Here is a 24,699-nt window from a genome sequence, read left to right as displayed (position 1 = left end):
CAATAAACCACTGTGCTGCTCTTGCCTTACTTGCTCTGGTACAATCCTGCTTTCAGTGCTCAGAAGGAATGTCCAGATTAGTCTCTTCTACTAGGCAGCCCTTCTTAATGTACCCACTACTTAGTACTATCTAGCTTACCTTTGCACAATTTGAGGCCTGATCTGACTAAAAGACAGTGATGAGTAGGTCTTCAGTGAATGAAATTAGTGAGTTGTGACTGAAGTCTGGCCAATCCCATCTTGTTCACAAAACACTTCTATTTCTGGCTTTGGTGTGCTATTTGTGGGTGGGAAGTCACAGAAGCTGGTTTGTGTTGTGATGCAGAGGTACTTGCTTGCAGAAATTCTTTCTTAAATAACAAATAGAAAAACACTGTTTCCAAGAAATAAGCTGAATGAGACTCCCCAGAAACAAAGGACATTCACTTCTAAATGGTCATGAATATTTAAGAAAATGCCCCGAAGAGCAATGCTTCTGATTTGCTCCTTCCTTCCATGATACTGGTCTTATCATAATCAATCAAGAGAAATATTTTTACATCTAATGTCACCACTTTTTCTGTTGAGTCCATTGCCTTTTCTAATGGTAAGATCAAAGAAATAAAATTTTGCTTCTGAAAATAAATCAGAGATATGCAGCATTCCCATAAATCAGCATGTTAAATGTACACTGTGTGCTGAATGTGCTTACTTTCAATGTCCTTGGCATTGCTTAAGAGCTTTAAAAAAAGTCACAAACATGGCATTCTTTGCCTGACATCTTGCAAAAATCCTCTAGAAAAGCACCAACTTTCTAATTCTATCAATTAAACAATCTATATTCAAGGAGGTGGGTGCTGAGAGTCCACTAATAGGTAACGAGAGATTCTGTATGATGGTTGACAACTAAGGCAGTGAGAAAGCAGGGAAAACACTGTCTGTACAAAGTTTAGAGCATACCAAAACCCTTATAGACTTCCTACTGTTTACCTGCATTTGTCCTCCCCATGTCTGTCATGACTAATTAGTTTCATGTCCCTTGGGTAATATCATGATAATTAAATATCAGAAACCATGGGGAAATGTGGCAAGAGATTTTTTTTTTTGCTATGTAATTTAACAGTAAGTGACAAGCACCAACCTTCCACCATCATATACAAACACTGTTGGATTTCCTTGTGACGTTCCCAAGCACAAATCCTAGCATGCCATGGAAGTAGCGGTTCAGTAAAATTCAACAAATGATACCACAGCTGGATGCTTACAAGCAGTACTAAAAAGGGTGACACCTACTGCAAAATTTGGGAAGGTTCTTCAAAGGGCTGGGACACAATTTATAACTAAACAGTTTTATTGACTTTTTTTTTTTCAAAATAAAAAACACAAAATAACCACCAAGATTAAAGGCCATAGACAGCATTAACCAAATGAACCAGCCACTTGGTTATAGTAGCTGATAGCTAGCACAACTGGATATTATTGCATATACCTCAGGTTCATTTATATATCCATTATAGTTTGGCAAGATTACAATCATACAGTAGCTTTGGTTGTGTAAAACCTAGTAGCAATACTTACTTAAAATGTGACTGGTTAACATTGTATGACAACAGGTATTTATCTCATCTTAGTCTTGACACATCTTCTCTCATTCATTCTTCTCCTCCACAGTATTCATTACCACTGACCAAGAATTAAGGAGACGTATTTGCAACCATCATTTATAGCCCTTCTTTATCACCATTCAGTGATGAATCTTATAGGGGCAGGAATCTGTCACTTGCTTTCCTTATAAATGTTTGTAGAGCAGCATCTCTTTCCATGCTGGGTGGCTTCTACCATCCTGTGGTAGCATCTGCCAAGAATTAGTCCATTCAGAATGCAAATATGTAGAGGTGTATACAGCTTTCAGACCAAAGCCGTTCCTGACCTACAGTACTGGGGTTTGACTGCACTGCCTTGCCTTTGAATACAGAAAAAAATACAAAAGAAACAGCTTTTCACATTGGTATGCTGAGCTGCCAGCACAAAACAATATGAACGAACCTAATACACAATATTACCTTGGTTACAGAATTGTGCCTGAGACACTGTACAGGATTGCATGTGTATGTTCTACAGTCTATGTATTTTAGTTTTGGTCATTTAAAAAATGCTCTCATCCTTATGTAATCTAGTGTAACACTGCAGCTTTAAAGTGGTGGTTGATAAAAAGTCAAACACACAGGCTATTTGAAAACACCGGAGGCTTTTTTTTCTTGCACCACTTGTGCAGAATTCCTGCCTTTCTGCCATCATTTTGTCCCCAGCTTTCTGGGAATACCTACTTTCAGGGGAAATATACGATTTACTTAAAAATAATCTAACAGTTTGGGTTCTATCTGGGAAAAGCTATAAAACAATTTGGATCAAACTGAAGTGGTCTTGTGTGTGAAGACCCTTCTTCATTTACAAAATGCTGTAGCACTATATAACTCCTACTTGGTTTTGCAGCCCTTTCATTTGCTTGCACTGAAGCAAAAAGGAATTCGGCATGAGGAATGGCTGCATGGCTAAGATCTCACAGAGCAAGGTAACTGCCATGCAGTAATTCAAATGCAAGCAGTGTAACTGCTTTTTGTATTCAGATCCATACTTGTATAAGGATATAAATTAATAAGCCCTTCTAAATGATTTTAGAAATATTCTCTTTGATCTAGACATATAAAACCTCTGAATACTTAGAATCACTAGATTTCACATGGCCCACATACTCATAATTATTTGCACTTACACGGCAAATATTAGAAATACATTTTCCTGCAGTTGAACAGGTAATTATATTGCCTATTATTCAGCTGAGCGAAGATCAAGCACTCTATATCTTGCAGTTATTGGATCTTATTCTAACCCTTTACTTTAGAAAGGGGAAATAACCATCTAATTATATTACCAGTGCACAGTACATAGTTTAAAGAAGACAACCTATACTAGGCAACTAGATTTTTTCCTAAGATGACTTTTTATTAGATACCCTAAAAGCGATCTCTTATGATTGAAGATTGTCTATTTCACTGTACTCACATAGTAAAAATAGTTAAAATCTAATTACAAAGCTGCTACATGGTTATTTTGTAGTCTGTAAAATAAAATGGTATCCAGAATTTTATCTGAACAAAATATACCAGACAGTATAAAAATATTTCCCAATTGGAGATTGAAACATGAATGCTGGATTTTTTTTTTTTTTTTGTATAAAAAAGAAATAATGGTGGACATTTATCTGCTTACTAGCCAAAAATATACATATGACTTTGAGGAGCTGTTCCAGGCTCACTTTCAGTAAGCTTGTGCTTTTGAACCTAGCAATAATAAATGCACACATGGAACAACATTTCCTGAAAAACTGAACTACATCTTATTTCTAACAATAAGACTAATTTCTGACACTGGCTATGGATTTCCACTTATTTGCTTTCTTCAGGCAACTACAGCAGAGGAATTCCAGAAGCACCACTTCCGCTTCGAATGGTGTTTATTCAGTGCAACATCTTCTTTTTCTCTTTCTTTTTTAACTCGCTGGTAGTGATCTTCTTCCTTTAAATACCACACAGGCGGCCAGCGATGCCTCTCAAAATATTCTTGATTATCTGATGAAAAAGGAACAACCAAAAAGCCCCCAAACAAGTCAATAAGATACACAAATCCCAGAAATCTCTGCAAAAAGCTATGCCACTAAACATTTGTCCAGTCTCTATGTTAGCTGGCTTATCGCAGATTCCCCCAGTTTCCTCATGTGTCTTCCTTACAGGTCGAAAAGACTTTGAAAGCAGTTGCACTCAAGAGACCTTAGTCCACCGAAGAGTGTACAAAAGCAAGCCCTTTACAACGTGTATTTTTCATTGTGGAGCCTGACTTTCAGCATCACTGAAATAGGGATAGAACATAATGCTTGTCTACGAATCAGGCTAATGATTATGACCTTTCTTTACATATAAGAAGAATTTATGAATGCTACTCAAGTTAGTGCAGATGTTTGGTCTCATTGCTTAGCTATCTGAGCTCATCTTTGTCTTCATGTTTATCAACTGGGTGGGAAGAAAGAAGGGGAAACCTCATGAAAACTGTGGAGGAAAGTTGCCCATACCTGAAGATTTAGCTTTGATTTCCTTGCGAAATTTGGAGCAAACACTGTTGTAATTGGTGCAGATGTAGTGCAAGCACCAAGCTGCCAGCTGGTTAGCATTGTGAAACTGTAAAGAAAAACAAAGACCTTATTCCATTTCCTGAAATTATCATTCATTTTGCAGCCCCAATTAACAACTAAAGCTAGAGTGGTCCCCAGCGGATTGTATCTGGCAGTACTCTCCCAAGCATAAGGCTGAAGTGGCCTCTAGATGCCCTAGAGCTTCTCACACAATCCTGCTGGAACAACCAGTGGCCCAAAAGGCTCATGAAGAGCTGCTTAGCATGCACAGGATCTGGCAAACTGCATACAGTCCCACACAGGATCTGAACCCAAGGCACACTGGACCTGAATTTTCTGGTATGGTTGTACCAGTCATATCGCTATCAGTTACTGCAAACCCTGCTCTGAAGGAACTGCCTGGAAAACTACGCTCATTGACAGAATTCAAGCATTACTGAAAGCTCGATACAAAATCTTGTACAAGCTTCCTACGGTCATAAGGAAGCACAGCTATAATGCAAGTCAGATTGTATAGCACGTGTGTCTATTTTGGCATTCTGACTGTCTACTACGATCTTCTCAGCTTATAAACACATCATACTGATGTGGGTACTGGGCAGAGAGGATATCCTAACAGTAGTTAAACATAGTACTTCTGTCTTCAACCAGCAGAAGAAAAAAGAAAACACACCCTTCATAAAATCAAGTGAAGTGAGCTGCCTTTTCTTGGAAGGGGTTCAGTTCTAGTTTTGCAACAGCATTATAGGTATTGTGAGAGAGGGACTTGAAAGCAGCTGCAGGAAATCTTGCATGGTGGCCAGGTTGTGCTGTATTTCAGTGCTACTTAAACTCCAGATTTCAAGCCAAGCCGCAGCCAGACTCATCATTAGCATGAAATCAAGAATAATTCAATTTAAAGAACATTCTGGCTTGTACTACTGTATCTTGGAGACTGCTGTAGCAGTCCTTTTGGAAAACAAGTGTGTAGTTTAACTGTGACCTGGGGCGCTCTATTTTCGTAGTTTCTGGGACTCAAGAAATATTGTGATCAGATGTCTGGCTCTGACTAGCCAGTCTAAATGTCAAGTCTAAGAATACAAAAAATGTTACCTTTGCAATACAGGTCTACATATGTCTACAAGAACTGAATTGATAGGAACCCAAGAATCAGTCAATATTACAAAGCTGAACAGCTTCATTACATTACATTTCATATTACTGAAACATGGCCACGAGAATGTGGAGCTTGTAAGCTCCACAATCAAGAAAAACTGAAATATATGCTTGAAAGACAATTCCCCCCAGATTAGTTCAAAAATGAAACATCTATATTTAAGTGATGTAAAAACCGCCTTTACAGTAGAAGATAAAACTACATTTTATTGTCAGTCACTCTTAAAATTACAGACTTTGAGCCACTTAGATGCAATGCTCAGACCTGCAGTTGACCAGAATATCTTTAAAAAACAGTGCACACTGACCTGAGCTAATTCCAAATAGGATAGTACTTCTCCATCTATTGCAATGCCGCTCATGGAGGCTTTTGTCAGCTCTTGTACTGTACGCTGTTCTGTTAGAGGAGAAAACTTGTCACTCGTGGGAAACAGTCACATTTCAAGGTCAGATCATCCACAAGTAACAGAACCAAGAAGGCATGTTCTCCCTCCTTGTGTTAATTTTAAGTGTTATGCAAGTGGCACATTCATCCAGATAGCCTGAGCAACTTCAGATTTGGGTGAAGCCAAATTCTGGCATTTAGAGTTGTGGCTGGAGATTCTGCATCACAGGTATAGAGTGTCTTTCTCCAGTGGAGCAGACTCTATATGAGGATTTGCCCCTTTGCCTCAACCCAAACTAGTTATTTCTGGTTTCACACACAATTCTTATCTCTCTCTCTCACAGAAATCGAGCCTGCAATTAATAACCACTTATAGAAGGACAAAGCTCAGCAGCCATCAGTCTCTTTCTGGCAGAATGGATGGGTGCAATATTCAACATAAATTAGAAATGTGATCAGCTGTCTCTTTTGGGTAATACAAAAGCAATAGTCAAGTTTGTAGGCAGCAGTGCACTTGCCATTGCATCGTGGATTTACTAATGAGTATACCCACAGCAGTGATATAGAAAAGTTCACTTCAGGCCCTCTTCAGATTCTCAGATTAGTTGTTCCTAGGATCCAGATGAAGGCTGACTAGCTCCCCCAAAAGTCACTTCAGTTCAAGAGTCTCCTTAACCCTTTCCTAGAAGCATAAGTATCTTAGAGGCTTGAGTGGTTTTTGGGAAATGTCAGCTGATTTGATTCTGCTGGGTCCAGTTGTTGGCAGTAGCCTTTGGAATCAAAAATATTTCATCAAGAATTAAATGGAATGAAATATTCTTAATAGTATATGTACATTTATGCTGCAGCTATTTAAAAGAATAATCAAGACTACAGTTAAAAAGTGCGTATAAAATCAGGCAGTAAAGATTTGGTCTGTCAGAACTAGTGAAGACAAGGTACACAGCCCTGATGCACAACTGAAGGAGAGCTAGGATTTGGAATGTGATTAAATTTTGCCTAAATTTTGTCCTGTAAATATGTGTAGCTTTGCATCATCTGCCTCTGAGTTTTGGCCTTGGCCATGTCTTCAGAACAATTCCAAGTTACATATATAGAGAGAAACAAATAAACAACCCCTTGCCCCCAGAGGTCTGGTGTGTGTATGGATTTAATTTGAAAACTAAGTAGTATCCTATCCTGTAATTTTTCTGTAAATATGTGATAGAAAACTTTTTGTTCCTGAAATGAGGGTTGAATCCCCATGTATATACCAAAATATCCCAATTCCCATCTGGGCAGTGAAAAGGGATCCAGGCAGCATTTCTAAAAATCATGATCATCTAGATCAGTTTTGAACTGGCTCAGTTACTCTCTTTGAATAGAAATGTATAATGGAGCACTTCATTCATTATGTAATGGAAAGCCTGGGATTCATCTTGTTTTCAGGTAAATTAACAACAACAGAATGGATATTACAAGCTACAGACATTATATGAATGCTAAAGAGGTTTACTCTTTCTGTTTTTAAAGCACAGAATACTTCAGTGTTCTGAGCTGGTTCTGCACAAAACTGAAAAAGACAAGAGAAAGGCAAACAGATTTTTTAAAATGAAAATATCTATTTGTATTACAATATTCTTTTCAGAAAAAAAAACCCAAAACACCCAAGAAAATCCTGTGCATTCCAAAACCATTAGAAGATGTTTCACCCATTGCAGAAGACACTGCATTGAACAAGGCCACAAATTCTTACCTGCTAGCGCAACCAGGTGAGGAAGGCAAAACCTATTTGCCAATGCGATTAACTCAAGTGTGTCCAGTTCCTGACTGGAGGACAGTTGCTTGGTATACAAGTAATCTAAAACTGCTTGCATGGAAGTCTTGTTTATGTTGGGAAGAACTACCTGGAAAATATATTTAAGAGAAGAGTCTCTAACAATTAAGGAATTTTCATAGAGGCCATATGTCACTTCTGTCACTTTGCTGGACTGTCTCTTTTTCTCTTCAAGTCATTTTAGAAAGGCATGGGAAACATTTTTCAAAAAAGAAATTTCCCATTAAAGTTCAAGAAGCTGCCAACAGGTAAGCATATCTTCAGAGTCAGATCCTTTGCCAGTTTACATACAAGCAACTCGGTACCAAGTTGCTGGAATTGGATCCAGATCAAACAGTGAATGTGTTCAATGCTTTCTAGCCTGGAAATGGACAGCTCTGTGGGATACATAAAAGCCACTGAACACTTCCCAGGTTAAACCTCCCTTGGTAGACTTCTGGAGGAATGCAATCTATCTGCTCCTGACAAGGGATATTATGGGAATTCTGAGAATAATGAAAAACCCCACCCCTCTCAGTCTGTTTATAAATAACCAAATTATCCAAGTAAATGTTGGTTAGGAAGGGACTGAGAACTGAAGAAATGAGGCAAAGAAAGTGTAAACCATTTCTGCCACACACATGTAATTAGCATAACCACCATATAATGAAACTATCAAGACTGGGATGAAAGCTAGCTAATTTCTCAACAGGACAACCCAAACTTCATTTCACCGCAGGGAAGCCTAAAAGAAGAGTAATGAGAGTTAGAAAACCTCACTGTAACCTATCACTGTAGCATCTCAACTACGGTTTTCATACATGATCACTCCTCCAAAGATTCTTGCGGGACTCAATGTTGCGGCAGGTAAGTCTGCTTCCAATACCCAAGCTAGTCTATGCCATTAATCAGCCGTTTGTCACGTACATCTTCATAACTGAAGAGATGCTGGCACTGAAGAATGCACTGTACTATTCTGAAGAACTTACAGTAAAAAAAAATGCAGGGCGGAAAAATAGTAATAAAATTATGATGAGGAATTAAATGTACATGCAACTTAACCTGACTGCTTGGAAGCAGTCAGTATGTACTTCCTGCTAGATGGGGTTAATTGTTGTCACATAGCTTGTTGTTAACCTTTGAGAGGTTGTTAATTTTTCTTTCAGGTCTGCCTGGATGGGTGGGATTCAAACCCAGATCTGTTAGTGCTAAAGCATGAACCTCTTATGCATATCATCCACTCTGGGAAGCAGCTCAATTCTCCAAGTAAGAGGAGCTAGTTGTGCAACTCATTCATTATTGATATATTTTTGCTAGTGCAGAGAACAGTAAATTCAGTGAATGAGTTTATAAAATGTTGTGTCCCAAATACAGAAAAAGTAATAAGTAAAAAGAGGATGGTTTGATTTTTTGTAAACCAAAAAGAAATCATTCAGTTCATATCTACTTATATTTTAAAACTTCCAAAAGCATTACTGAATGCTTTAAACTCTACAAAATGGAAGCTAAATATTTTAAATTGGAAAGATGAGCTAACACTGTTAAGTTAATCATTGAAAATAGGCTGTTAGAAAATAAATGCATATTCTTCGTTGCCAAATGTTGCTTACTAGCATCAAATTATGTATTTTTAATGAACCACTTGTTGAGCATGCCTCTGGGAAAGGAATTATGTTTACAGCTGTACTAGAAGAAGCAAGAAAAATCTTCCAGCATATTAAAAACAAAAAACTTGAACTCTTCATATAAGCAAGACCCATAAGTATGGAAAGGAACAAGAAAATCAAAACCTGGGTATGGATAAAACACAAGAAAAAAATATTAGCAGAGTATTCAGAATTTGAAAAACAGACCATGAAGGCACCTGAACGTACAAGGCTTCTGCTGCAAAATCTTAATTCAAAGCATTGAGATCTTTTATACTGTACTTCATACCTGCTTTACTCAAGAGGACAAGCTGATACACTTAGTTTCTGCTGAAGTACTGTGAAGCCAGCTCCCTTTTCTAGTTTAAACACTCCATGTTCTTGAATCCTTTTTTCCCTTTAATTCCTTCATCAATGCCCCTTCTCCAAGAATTCTTTGTAATGCTTCTGATTGTATATATATTCACACAACTTTAAAACTTATTTTAAAGAAATTCACAAATTCATATTTAATTTCTCTCCCCCCATATTTAATATTTTAAAGGATTTCAGGTTTAAACACATGCTCCAGCATTGGAGGAAGTCTCATGCCTTGCAGAAAACACATTATCCTCTTAGGCATCCTAATTTAATGCCTTAAGAAGAAAAGCATCCCAGGTCTGCAAGGGAAGAATAAAGAATCATTCCAGGGATTATTGCAAGCTTTCAAATAGATACAGAATGATGCTTCCATCACCCTAAATCCATCAGACATTATAAGCAAAATGGACAAAAATGGACAAATACCTCACTGTTTGAGCTTTCAATAAATGATCCTCCAAACATAGCAGACATCCATTCACAGCTACAGATCAGCAGTGGCTTGTGAGCATTTATGGTTCCGTCATCCAATTTAAATGTCACATCTGCCACGGGAACAAAGAAACAGGCATTCTGCAATTCTGCATTTAAAGTGAAACTGTGTCTCAAGAATGTTTCACTTGCACATTGTTAATCAAGGACTTCTTTCACTTCTCACGACCCTCACCTCAAAGATCACTCCAGCGTTTTATGCAGTTAAATAAAAAGCCTCACTTAAAAAGGAAGTATTGGATGTTCAACACTTTGGAAACTTGGATCACTTATTTAAAAGCTTCTGTGTAGATTTTGAGAAATTAAACTGCAGAATCCCAGGTTGGAACAGTTGGCCTTGAGTAACACTATAAATTTGGGCTCGTCCCTCATGTCAGAACAATGCAAGCTGTCAGTTTTTGAAGTCTGTGAAGCAACAGCAACATGAATGAGAAAAGAATTAGTGCTTTTCCTGTTAAAGCATGTACTTACCAGAAAATGTCCCTTTGCAAAGGCACTCTTTTATCCGATTAGCTTTTCTGACATGAAATGCTTTAGTAATCTCTTGATTCATGAAGGCTTCTTTATTCATAATATTCTCCACCATCATTCGCAAATCAAATACTTCCAAGATTTCAGCAATCTGAGCCAGTCTTGTGAGATCTTTTTCATTTTCATCCAGTTGCCCTGTGTATAAAAACTGCAAAACAGTTTTAAAAGGTCCAGCCTGCACAGATGAATCCATTTTTACCACAGTTACAGGACATGTCCTATTTGAGACAGGATTCACTTGCATTTCCTTATGTACACTAACAAACCCCTTACCCCAGGATGACAGAGATGTTGCTGCAGAATTTGTTTCCGCAGATTCGGGTTCTAGCATGTTTAAAGAGTCAGTACTTTCTGGTGGGGGAATTTTAACATCAGCAGATTTCAAGAGTGTCTCATCACTGTCACTATTTGTCTCAAGGTGACTTGTCAGAACATCCTTATTTGTATTTTCGTTATTGTACTGTGTTTCATCCAACTCTGGACTTTCCTCACATTCCATTAAGAAAAGGTCGTAAAACTTTGAAGAGGAGGTAGCTAGGTAAATCTTGTGAGCAAAAATGTAGTCCTGCTCCTGGAGAACAAACATAACATCTGCACACAGTGGGCTGTCCAATAAATATCCAGCTTCATTCATGCTTGGTACGGGACACTCAGGAATTTTGATAACTGGAGGAGGGGCTTTTGGAGGTAGGAATGGAGCCTGAAGCAAAGGTTTTTGGACCTTCTTCAAATGAGATTTCCAGAACTGCAGGTGTCTTCTGGAGATCAGGGCAGCTCTAATTGCATTGTCAAACACATCCTTAATCCCAAACTGGTCAAATACACTGGTTTCATAGTATGGTATCCCAAGCTCCTTGGCAACCTCTCTGCCTCTTTCTGGTGGCAAAATGTCTCCTCTCTTTATTGGCCTAGGGTTAAACAAAAAATAAACCTTCTCACACACAACGATCATCACAAAGTTACTCCAGAAAGCATGGAAATTTACAAAATGTCTCAGCACCAATTCTGAGATAAACATCATTCAAATGAAACAAAATATAAAATTAAGCCCACAAAGCCCTCTGGAAACCTACAACCATGACTCCAGAAAGTTTTAGAATAGCACATACTTGTAATTTTGTTTAAGTTTGGGGATGTCTTTGCAATGTTACTAAAAATATGTAGAAATCATTTTCACAAAATGGAGGAAGCCTTCTCTCTGTTAGAGGGAAATTTACAGTAAAAAAGTTGATAGGATGCTTGAGAACCTTCATTGTTTAAAAAAATCTCCTAACATCCCTCTCTGTTCAGATACTCTATCAGTATCTTTCTTTGTATGCATCATTTAAACTCAAATGGAAATTCTCATGACATAGAAATGCCACAAATATAGCTAAATATGAAATAAGAAATATTTCTTAAGCTTATGCTTTTTAAAGAAAATCATAGTAGCTTATGACAAATGTGTAACTGAACACACACTTCAAGAGTTAGGCCTGTTTTGGCTGTAGAAGCATTATGTGGGAACTCATGAATTTCCAGAGCAGCTCTAGTACACGACACAGGATAAACAAAACAGAAAAAAAGTCTGGGCTAGGATCCATTTACACAACAAACCAGAAGACACGACCCAGCAATGCCTTCTCTGAGCATACCATATTGGGCAGACACAAGCTGGCACAGACTTAACACACTCCAGACAACAGCTTGCTTTAGTTGCCAGCTAATAATCACTTCAGGTGGCAGAAGTCTGTGCTAGACATGCAGAGTACTGATTCAAACTTTATTAATGGTGAAATCAGAAAGGAGGATTAGGGCAGAAGAATTTTGAGTTTTGAAAAAAACATTTCCTTTCAGAGAGTCAACCAAAAAGCCCACCCCACCCACACAATGAAGAAAAGTTTAATAAACAAACAAACCTATGAAAAACATATTGACGAATCAAGAACTTGAATGCAATGAAACACAATGTTTTCTAAGAGCCCATGAAATATTAAATCAATCCCTTTACGGAAAATTGTTATTTGAATACAGACTTTAATTACGTGATCATGGATATTATTTCCATGAATTTGGTCTCATTCAAATTCACATAAAAGGAGGGAATTAGAACTCAGCCGGTAATAGTGTGACTGTTTTGGCCAACCATGTGAATGCTTGTCTTTTGAATCTGAGAAAACCAGTTTCTCCAGAATGACCCCAAACTCTCTTTTAATCTCAGAACTTTTAAAAAAATGTAATTTCAACCGCTGTATTTTTTGTCATGATTTAGGATTACATTTACAAAAGAATAATAATTGAGAATTAAGAAAACTTGAGTAGAATCTGTCAGTTTAAAACGGTACCTGACAGTAGTGACAGGGTAGGACATGATACACACGTTCAGGTGGAGAAAGACATATAAGAAAACTATATTATTGTAGTGTTCAGGCACCCAAACGAGTTTAGATGTCCAATGTGAAAAAATATTGTGGGAAACCTATAATAACTGTGTGTGTTTTAAAGAATAACCAACTCAGACAACAGGAATAAAAAGAAGAGAGCACATATATTCTCATTTTACAAAAAAAAGGAAACTAGGGTCTATCATTTCTCTTCTGAAAGTACTGTACCTGATTACCAAGGTGATTTTCAAAAATTCTTATTTTTGTTAAAACTTTACCTTGCCAAAGGCCGTCTGGCTCTGTTAACAGCCTCAAGATCTGCATAGCGGAGATCTAGTTGGCAGCCCACCAGAATGACAGGTGTGCGAGGACAGAAGTGCTTGATTTCTTGATACCACATCGTTTTCACATGATTCAGAGAATTTGGGTTAGCAATTGAAAAGCACAGAACAACTACATCAGACCTAGAAAGGCAACAAGAAAATATCCAATTAAAACCCAACAAACATGGTTTCTGCTGCAGCTTCACCTATTTTCACCACTCCAGCTTAAAGCTACTCCACTCCACACTTTGAAAAATATGCTGACACCCAGATGTCAGAATACATGTTGTTCGTGCAGAGGTTTGATGGAAGCTACACATTTCACCACAAAAGCATGGGAGCACAAAGCCACATACCCAGGAAGCACTGCCCCTCTATGTGGAGAGATGATCCCTGCACGTATGAACAGAGCACTAAGAAGAGAGGTAGAGCTGGCCATTCTCTACTTTTACACCACAGTTACTCACAGGCTGTCATTGCTCAAGAAATAATTCTGCTGAATGGACACCTAAATTGCAATTCAAAGATCATTGGTGCTTAAAAATTAGAAAGGAGTTATGAAAAACTTCAGAACAGCCGCACAGGCAGACACAGATCACTTCTGAACTTGTCATGGAGAAATACCTTTATTGGCACCATTTTAGATACTGAGGTGGTCTCCTTTGCAATGCACTTTGCACAGCAATTCTCTAACATCTTTAACAAATAACTTGTTAGAAGAGCAATTTGCAGCAGAACAACTACTTCTACAATATAAGCAAAAATAAACATTACAATGAAAATGAGATCAGTAAAGTGTAGAATAGGACAGTGGCTTAAATCAGAGTAAGCATGACAACATTGCAGGCTTTTAAAGGTTTTAAGAAAACAAGAAGTACTTCACTAAATAAACTTGCTTTATAAATTGTAAGTATGAGGATTAAGGTTGACAGTTCATCTACTAAACCACCACCTAACTCTTGTCAGACCTAGCACCCTAAGGCAGAGAAATGCTTGAATAGTTGTCTTACGGCATTCTTAACTTGGGGCAATTTCATTATTTATAAACTGGGCTGGGATGTTACAAAGCAGTTCTCAAGCTCTTGGGTCTCTCATGGGAAATAAAAGAAAAGAAGAAAAAAAAGTGGAATTGAAACTTAAGAAAAGTTCAGGGGAAGGGACTTTTTGGGGATGCAACTTATTGCTACAGAATTGTCAGCAGGATAAGCTCAGCAATACCGTGTCTACCTCACTTCTTTAATTTAGCACAAATGTGTTGTGTCTGCAGTTTGTGCAATGTATAGAGCAGCAGCAGTGAATCTTAACATTCACCTTTTAAATAATGAAATACCTCCTCAGTACTGCTGCTTTCTACATTTCACTGAGGGCACAGATATATCCAGCAAGACTGTTTCTAAAGATAGCTGCCCACAATACAGGTACTGATGTGAGCATAAATTTAATGCAAGGGAAATGCTCCTGCTCCAAGTTTGTATCTTATATAAACTGCAACACATCTGTCATCTCTAGGAACAAGGCCTTTTCAAACTGCAAAGTTATCTACTAAATAACGAAGTGGTAAGCAGCTAATACACTGGTCTTCTACATAACGAGGCAAACACCCTTTAAACTCAAACTTGCTCTATTCAAGGTCACTTAAAAGCAACACCTAGGCCCCAGCAGACATTTGCTTAGCTCCCAGAAAGGAGAAATCAAAGTACAGCTAAGATAAAAAAAAAATGTGTTGCATATATTCTAATCTGGCCAATTGTTGTTTAATTCAAGATCTCCAGGAGTGCTGGCTGTCTGGCTGGTCCTAACTACAACTAAGCATCTTAGAGAGACAGACTGTCTTGTGTCCTTCAGAAATTAATACCTAAGCCAAGTAATTGCAGTCACGAGTATCCAACCCTCCTGACTCTATAAACTACAAGACACGCATCACATCTCTCAGAAAACCAAAAGGAAACAGAGCTCCAGAAGATCACAGGCAGGAGATGACAACAGCCCTCCCACGGCGCTGCTGCTGACCGGTGCTGGGCTGGCCACAGATCTGGGCTCCTGAGAAGAGTCAGTGATAATCTGTTTCCTCGGACAGGCCAGGCCCAGGCTATCTAGCAGACTGGCCCTAGCACAGCCCTGCACATGTTACAGCCCTCGCCAAGGGAGTCTCACATTTATATGACTGAGCTGCATGTGGTTCTTGAGCAACTCACCACTTCTGGCCTTCCCTGGGCAACCATAAAACTGAGCTGGGGAAAGCTGGTTTCTTTACCCATAACTCACAACACACGTAGCATTGTACTAACAGGACATTTCCATCTTACTGCCTTCTGAATGAAGTGAAAAACAGCATAAAGAGGCAAAAAAAAAAAAAAAAAGTGATTTGCTTATTATTTATCCTGTGTTAAAACCTGGACTTCCCCATAAAATTAATATCCTGAGGGTTCTGCAGAAATAAATATATGGCCCTGTGCCATAAACAGGACGGATGGGAAATCACTGGGTAGTGACAGAGTTCACGTGCTGAACCAGCACCACAGCTGGCAAAATACATTCACCTTATCATAATAAATTAAGTTTTCCTTCAAGTCATAAGCATGATTTGCAGTATTCGTACAAGTTGAAGGCAGTAATATATGAGGAAGATTAACTGTCTACAAAGGACTGTGAACATTTGGGGAACATGGTCCTTTGGAAACTTTATTTAAAATACCTACAATTCCTTTTAATGTCAAAGGCACATTTACAACTTGCTAACCTCCCAGTATAAAGTTTGGTTTGACATTTATTCATAAAAGCCAAAACTTGTCAGGTTAAAATAATGCATTAATATTTCCCAAACATTAAAAACTTACCAATGTTATTTTAATATTCTCAGGGAACATAAAAGGATAGGATTTAAAAAAAAATATCTAATTTATTGCCATTTTTGTGTGATTTGGTTAGCTGAAGAACAAGAAAGGATGAATCAGGTTTACTTCTGCTTCTTTCTCTGCAGTGATATATTCACAAATACAAGCTTCTATTTTTCCAAAAAGAAGTTTCATAACCATTTCCCAGTAAAATTCAGGAATGATTCAAGAAACATTTCCATAGACTTGAATGCCAGAAAGTGCTTTAGAACTTCTCCATCACATTCCTCCTAGAGCACCATCCAACTGAGATGGGCGATAAGGCACTGTGTGCATCCACTTTTGTTAAATACAACAAAAGCATATGCTTGCACTTAGAGCATTTACTGATGTTTGATACTGAAGTATCACAAGAAACAAAGATATGTATTACACATAACTCAGCAAAGAGAAATGGTACCTTGGATATCCAACACACTGTCTTGTAGATTCAGTGGTACATGTTGGAAATGCATAACTCATTTATTCTTACATTTCACTCGTCATAGGTTTATCAGAAGAAATTGTGAATCATCTACTCTTTATTATTTGAAACATCTGAACATGCTTAAGTATCACCAAAAGTCAGAACTTCTGTGTGACTTGCTCTAGTGTGTGACAAACCATCAGTGAAACACTCTGCATCACCAATGCAAGAAATCGGGTTTCTTTCTACTCACTGGGGCTCCAAACAGGGCCGAACACAATGTACATGTGCAGAACCTGGCAGGTGGAAAAGGGGAACATATTCTCTCAGCTGTAGGCAAATCAACCACCACTCACGTTTGTCACTTCCTGGCTGACAAGACTCCTGCATTGGAGTCTCACATTAAAGCGTAAGACCAGCGTAAGAGTACTTCAAATGCTCCCCTTGGAGTCACAGAAGTAATTCTTAATGCAAAACAGACACATCTGAAGTCAGCCCAGTTTGGTCTAAACATAGCTATAGACTTCCTATAGGAGGGTCCCGTAGGCAAAGAAAGAACCTTACCACCATTTCAAGAAGCAACCCATCTACCTAACATAGGTATTATCTCAATGCATTCAGCAATATTTTCCCAAACTTGAATAACAAGAACTTTTGATGGAAGCAACTACCTCTTTTTAGATTTCAGACAATGAAAAGAAACCATCTAGACAACCAAATCTCTGGCAGGAATCAGCACATGGTGTGCTGCCACCGTGTGAGCTCCTACTGTGTGAGTTAGGAACTGTATCAGATGTACAGAGAGCAGACCAAACCACTGCTGAAAAGCAAGCAGTATAGCACTGACAAAGACAAGACAACTTTAAATTATCAACCTCAAGCTTCAGCAGTAGTCAAGCTACAGGTAGCCACTGTAATCATCTGGAAGTTACTCTGCAATCACTACAATGAGAAACTTGTGAGGTGGGGGAGAAAAAGCAGTATATTATCTATGTAATAAGCCTTTCTGATGGAGCTGTTAGAAGCAACAGAGAAGTTAATGTTTTCTAACCAGAGCTGTTTTGTGTAACAGAGCGCTCCATTGGTTTGGGACTGAGATTTTGAAAGACTCATCTGCTTCCATGCTATGTGTGTTCCAGAGCTGGTGTAATGAGCTGCACTGCAGATGTACCTACACCCCATACTGCTGATCCATCTCTCAACAAGAAACGGCTACATATTTTCCATCCTCACTAATGCTCTTATTTTAGACAGAATTTCAAGGAAACAGCAATATTAAATGATATCTCATATATTCCATGGCAAGTGTGTTTAAAAGTTTAATGTTTCATAGTCTGAATCTACAGCTATAAACTGTAGTGCTGGCTGCAGATACGCTAACATGGGTTTATGTCTCAGTAAAGAAACAGGCTGCTTTCTAAAATGTACACACTGCATTACCTAGGAAGAAGTTGTTCCCTCTAGTTTATAATTTACAAGTTACTGGGAAAAATTGCTGCATGCAAGAACTGCTGGACATATGTAAGGGGTCTCATTTGCCATACAGTCATGGAATAATACTCTTGGGTTTGGAAAGCGGAAGAAATAAAGCTGTGAGGAATACAGAATGTGAAGAGGAGATGTCTCTGATCTGGAAGTCAATGCAGGGAGTGGGAAAGAGGAAAAGGAGGAAGACTGAACTGTATTGGCATGTTATCTTATCTTTCTAGAGGACGAGTCAAAGGTATTTATTTTGTTTTAGAGAGCTTAAACAAGACCCAAGAGTTAAATCTGACAGAATCAGTTTATGGATAGACAATTATATTTTGGTTGACTAGAAGTCTGTTGCACATAATTAATGAAATCAAACTTTAAGAATAGACTTGGGGGTGAGGGAAAAAAAACCCCAACCAGTGAATTTCTCCTATTACAGTCTTTATTTTTCCCTACATTTAGATATCAGCTTTCTCTGAGAAGTAAGGTTGAAGTAAGGGAGACTATTAGAATTTTACAGAGCAAACAATTTGGTAGAGGTTCATCCAAATTATTAGACTCTATTGACTTTACTAAAACAGCTAAACCTTAGACATTTATTTATCCATAAAAAGTTGTTTTGCTTTCACTCCTTCTGCCCTCATTGTTCCCCTACACATTTCCCATATTTCCCCAAGATTCCTCAGAGACCTGCATCACAGATGAACTTATCCCACTTGAGACGAGAATTTCAAAAGAGCTATCTCTAGTGTCCACCTGCATAGTGCTTCAACCACCTGAAAGGAAATATTGTGTAGGGCAGCAGCCTGAGTGGAGATAGCAGCTCCCAAGTTCCCAAACACAGTAGGTTCAGGCAGTAGAAGGCCATCTAAGAATTAAATTGAGAATCTTGTTTACGGCTGAACAAAACCCTGCTACATCTCCATGTCAATCCAGATCTATTTTGAAGAGAGAGATTCACTCAGTTATACAACATTTTTCATGCATGCATCTCACTGAGCTGAAAAAAAAAAATTGCGCAGATAAGCAAGGCTGGTAATGTTTTAAGTGGACTCAATTTTTAGTAAATGCAGTTGCAGCCATCACATGAAATGAGAAGAAATTCATTAAGTGAGTGGTAAGCATAACAAAATGACCTGAAGACACGGGACTCATGTGCACACACTCAGAACAGATGAGAGGCTAGGAAAACTGAAATGCAGGGGGTGCCTGGCATATGAAGAACTGAAGATATCCAGGTAAGGCAGGGCAAGACCATGCAGTGCCCTGGATGTGAGCAGGAGAATCAATTAGTTCTATACTTTACCGACAGCAGTGAAGCTTCTTAAGTACTGGTGTAATGTGCGAAACTGTCAAAATGCCCTGAAATATATTCAGATTTTGTGTTAAGTAGCATGCAGATCTAGTTCTAAAATTTCTGTAACGTCATTTTTAGTAGGAAACAACAGTAATAAAAAGAAGATAAAGCTACTTTTATGAAAATTGCATATTTCAAGACTGTGCTTCAAAAGTGGAAAGAGTTTTCCCATACATTCCTTACAAACAATACATCATTCTTAAATGTTAAGCATTTTAAAATCTCTTCAATTTCCTTTGAGGTACTCATGGGAAAACAGTGGTGCATTTACAGAGAATGACAAAAAATGTTTTGATATCACAAAGAATGATTAAAATATCTCATTTTCTACTGCAGAAATGTGTAAGAGCTACTTTTACCATACAAATGCCTGACCAGCAATAGTGCTAAAAAGAATGACAGAGTCATGTGGAAGAGCGTAACAAGAGGAAAACAATTTTATTTTTAATCGAAAGGACTGCTTACACAGTCTTGGAATTTGGTTCATTTTATTGCTTGTTATAAGAAGTAAATTCACCCATAATTCTGGTTCAGCATCTACATGTGAAAAATTCCGTCTTCATGCTAAATAGAACTTTACAGTTGAAACAGGCTGCCTGCAAGGTACCCTAGCATGATTCTGGACCAAATTTTGCCATTAGACTCTAAAACTCTCTTTGGAATCAGGTATGTTTGCAGTATACACATCCACCAATAACATACCAATACACGACTTTTTCCCTTTCCTGGAGAAAAAATTTCAATTACTGCATTTCTAATGCAGGAACAGAATTTCTATGATAAATAGAATTCTAGAGATAGTTAACTGAAGCTGAAATACTTAAATATTCTGTGTCTCACATGCAAAATTTGGGCTTATAAAAGTAAGACACAAAGTCTGAACACCAAGTCAATGGAGAAGGATGAAAGAAAATGATAGAGCAAGAGAAGGTACAGGGCTAGCTGGAACACATCTGATCAACCCAGGGCAAACACCAAAACTCAACAATATTATACAAAGGGACTGATAAGAATATAGCTAAAAGTGCATTTGTAAGACATATCAGCTAACTGCTGTCTCCAGAGAGCAGTCAGAAAATAAACCAATGAGAGATAAATTCACAAAACAATGAAGAAACCAGAAACAGGGAAAGGTGGGCTTCTGAGCTCATTTTCTGTTATTGTAAGGAGGCAGCTTACAGATGAGAACTACATGCTATCTCTCCACAGAGGACCAACTAACTTTCATCAAAGATACTGCAGAAGAATAAATGAAAGAAGAAATGAATGCGTCTTTACTCCCAGCCCCATCCTCTAAAAAAAACCCCAGAAACATTGATCAATCAGAACAACATTGAGTTTAAAAGAAGAAAGAAGAGATTTACTTAAAGTATCATTTGAAGCAACATGTTTAGAAGAATAAAATTGTTTCAAGGTCAGGGAGGGAGGTAAGGATGGAAAAGAGAAAAAAAAAAAAGAAAAAGGAAGATCCAAGGCTAGGTCCCAAAACTCAGTAAAAGTGTGATTCCTTATATGAAGAACACAGATAGGAAGCCAGAGACAAGACAAAGAGGGAGGTAAAAATCCAGAGAAGATGAAAGAATGACAGGGTTTGGTTTGCATCTGGTATGAGAGTGACTTCTGAAGTCACAGAAGACATGAAAACTGAACATTAACAGATGCTAGATACATCTCTTTCTCTGGGGAGAAAACATGGACTTTCATATCTTTTGCTTTCTTTGGGCTATCACCAAAACCAGTCTCCTCTTCTTTTTTTATTTTAAAAAACTGTCAAGAAATTTTAACTGGCAAGTTTATGTCACAAAGTTATGGATAAGAACTCAGTTTAAAACGGTTATATCTGGTTGTACAGAGTGGTTTCCATATTCTGACATATGTATTAGGAAATCCAGACTGAGACGCCGAGACTCTTGGAGTAGAAAGCAGCTCAAGAAATTCATCTATCACCTATTCACTAAGATCAAGATTTTCATGAAAAGTCACTTCCCAAGTTTAGCATTTCCAAAAGATTTTGATGTTGCCTTCCAGGACACCAGCTTCCAGCTGCAGCCAGCTCTATCTCTTAGGATAGAGCCCAAATGCGCTCTTTTCTACCCAGCCACTCAGCCACTGACTTAGGAGAGCAAGGAAAAATGGAAAATTATGTAATACCACAAATAACATTTGATACATACTTTTTCACTCCAGTGAAGGAAGGCTTAAAGCATTACAGGTGTCTCTCTATTATAGATAGATTACATATACATCAAGTTGAGCTTCAGACCCCACCAACAGTCACTTGGCACATACCTTTTTAAAGAAGGAAGGATTCCTAACAGCAATTCCATGGAAATCTCTTTCTACTCGCAATATGGAACCATAGTGGGATGCAGAGAAGAAAAGTGGTACATCCGCATTAATTTCACCAGTTTAACTATATAAAGCATATACTTTCCCATTGACTGAGTGAAAAAGCCTCAAATGTTAATGTAGTTAATGAAAGAAGAAAAAACTAGTGCATACACACACCACATCAGAATAAAATTACTTGAGAGCTATCTCTCTGTGAACCTCTCTGCTTATTCTAGTCTTTCTTGGGGCTGATCTGAGTCAAACTCAAAAAAGAAAAAAATATCATAAATATATTAAACCCTCCATATTTTACAGGAGGTAGTTCTTCAGAATTGCTTGATGGAGAACCTGAATAGTTTATAAACCACTGTAAAGTAGGTGGGGAGGCTCACAAATTTTGTACTTGAAGTTGATTCAAAGATACTGCATATCACTTCTTGTGGCAGCAAAACATAACAAAAGGAAGCAGCCAAGGTGAGAGATGTCTGAAAACAATGGGATTCCCCATCAGCTGACCCTTTGCTAACAAAGCAAAAGACTATCTTGTGTCTGTTAAGTGCTACTGCTGTGAAGACACATCTCTGATGATCCCCTCCAACCCATACCAGTAAATGGTTCATAAGGCACGTGCAAGGTGGAGAATTATCATGACATAAAAACAAGGATAGCAAGACTGCAGGGGGAAGTGTGGGCTTTCATTCAAAGCTCTTCTGAAACCTTGGACCTTCTCTGAAGAAAGGAGAGGAGCTACTGGCCCATTTTCAGCTTAGGCACAGTAGGCGAATAACAGAGGGCACAGATCTAACTAAAGGCAAACTAAGTAACTCTGTGAAGACACCCACCTCGCCCTAATCTCACTGAATTTGCTGAATGCAAATACCATTTTACATCAAAGCTACTTAGGCTTTGTCTTTGTAGACATATCATCATCACTGATCTTTAAGAAAAAGAAACAGAAAACAAAACAACCCTAAAGAGATTGGTGGAAGTCTTCAAGTATCAGTAATAAACCCTTATTCTTATGGACCCTTTTCAGAAGATATATTTCTATGGATTCAATTACATTGAAGCAACTGGTTAAGGGAATTGTAATCATACAGAAAAAGATGAATGCATGTGTTCCTCTGTGTACATACAATACCCACAAGGTTTATGAAATCCATTCACAACAGAGGAAATACTCTAAACATATTTTAAGAGGCTCTGTCAGCAGTCTCACAGCAAGGCTCATTCACATTTGTAAGTCACGAGGAAAAAGCTGTTTTCTGTCCATGCTGTATGAACAGATTTTGTTTGGTCTACAGCTCATATTTAAGTTGCAAGTAAATAAATCATCCTGGCTGAATTAGCTGACAAATCACATCCATGGTATTGAGAATAAATATTTGATTGGGACTGAATTAACTCTTTGCAGATTTGTGCTCATGTTTACACATACTAGAGCTTCATGTACAAAAAACCCAGGATATGTAGAATATTAATCAAATTGTAGTCAAACATGTTTACCGGGGAGGGGGGGGGGGGAAGATGCAAAAGGAAAAAAAAAAGTGCAAGCCAGACTTTTTCCCATTTTACTTTTATAATTAGTTTGAACACGATGATATGTTGACACTCTCGTTCAAAACCAGATTGGACAGGAGGATAGAGCATAGTGAATCCTGACAAGCTGAAATGTAAATTAAGATGTTTTCATGTCTTTACACATGCAATTTTGTGCCTTCCAGGGAAACTGGTACATAATAACATCTTGAGCTTTATATGAAGTTCCCACCTTATTTGCAGTCTTAGAGAATACAATAGCACTGAGACTAGGTTGTTATTAAACAAAGAGGTGACTAGGAGCTGAAAATCAATGCACTAATCATAACAAAGATATTGTCATTTTACAACATTTTGGAGTGATTTTGCATCAAATGAAACCCTGTGGGACAATATCAACAAATTACTGTTTGGCATCACATAGTGCCTAAACTGAACTGAACAGGATACTAAAGCACATACTCTTGTTTAAGGAAAAAAAACATGTCATGCTATAAAACCACAGCAAATATTTCCACAAGTCCTTCCAGCCACATCCCCCCTCTCTCTCTTAAGCTGTCAGGAACTGTTTCCCAAGGCTCCTGGAGGACTGTGATTATTAAACTAAACACCACACAGTAGAATGCAAGCTGGATCTCACTCTCCATACTCCCATTTTAAAGGATGGCAGTAGAAACATTAGCTATTCCATCCTCAGTGGCATTCAAATATGTTTCTTTCTTTCCATCACACAAAAATAGTGGAAAACACATTCCTTTTGTCATTCTCCTTTCATGTTTCTATCTGCGAAAAACAAAGAATTAAGAAGGATTTATCTTTGCTGCAAGTCCTATTAACTGTTCACCCTGTCATCTACAGCATAATCTATGTAACATTTTGTAAAAGTGTATGGAACAATCTTTTCCAACAAGCAGCAGATGAATTAATGACCTGCTGGTTCTTGTTACACTACGTTTAGGACAATTAGAGGTCTGGGCCAAATGTCTGGCTGAAATAAGCCTTCCCCTGCACAAGGGGCATATGCATAAAAAATTTTTGAAGGGAACCAAAGGGTTATGTTATTATGATCCTTCAGACAATCAGAAACATGGGGCACTTGTAGGTGTGGCCTTGACCAGTTTGGCATAAAATACGCTTTTCACTGTACTGCAAGATTTGACTCAGCCATGAGCAGACTGTAGTTCAATGTACAGAGGTGATTAAAAATCAATTCCTATAAATGTGAACATTCAATATTGGAAATCTCTTTTTAAAATGCTAAAATAGATAAAATACTAAACGTTTTTAAATGAAACATTAATACCTATCAAAACAACGAAGTATCTAATCAGTGCTTACAATTAGGAAATTTTACAACTGAAATTCTGTTTATAAAATAGTTTCTTTAGCTTCCAGTTACTTTCTGCTTTAACAGACTTGCAGAAAAATGACTAACAGAACAGCAGGTTTCCAGAACTGCCTTTTTAAGTTAATCAGGGTACAGC

General features: G+C 37.9%; 1 protein-coding gene across 5 annotated transcripts in view; it reads right to left on the bottom strand.

Annotated features, from left to right (window-relative positions):
* Window positions 1-1,312: 1,312 nt before the first annotated feature.
* RHOBTB1 (Rho related BTB domain containing 1) overlaps window positions 1,313-24,699 on the bottom strand; it is a 55,283-nt gene continuing 31,896 nt past the window's right edge. For all 5 annotated transcript variants that reach the window (XM_074874373.1, XM_074874374.1, XM_074874377.1 and 2 more), the window contains 7 exons: window positions 13,171-13,356; window positions 10,470-11,437; window positions 9,933-10,051; window positions 7,441-7,591; window positions 5,629-5,717; window positions 4,106-4,211; window positions 1,313-3,608 (listed from right to left, as the gene is read on the bottom strand). In XM_074874373.1, the coding sequence (XP_074730474.1) occupies window positions 3,439-3,608; window positions 4,106-4,211; window positions 5,629-5,717; window positions 7,441-7,591; window positions 9,933-10,051; window positions 10,470-11,437; window positions 13,171-13,356 (1,789 nt within the window). In that variant the 3' untranslated portion in view covers window positions 1,313-3,438. The remainder of the gene's footprint in view (window positions 3,609-4,105; window positions 4,212-5,628; window positions 5,718-7,440; window positions 7,592-9,932; window positions 10,052-10,469; window positions 11,438-13,170; window positions 13,357-24,699) is intronic.

Source organism: Strix uralensis, chromosome 7, assembly GCF_047716275.1.
Source record: "Strix uralensis isolate ZFMK-TIS-50842 chromosome 7, bStrUra1, whole genome shotgun sequence".
Lineage (NCBI taxonomy): Eukaryota > Metazoa > Chordata > Aves > Strigiformes > Strigidae > Strix > Strix uralensis.
Note: the sequence above shows the minus strand (reverse complement) of the source record. Positions and strands in the feature narration are given on the sequence as shown.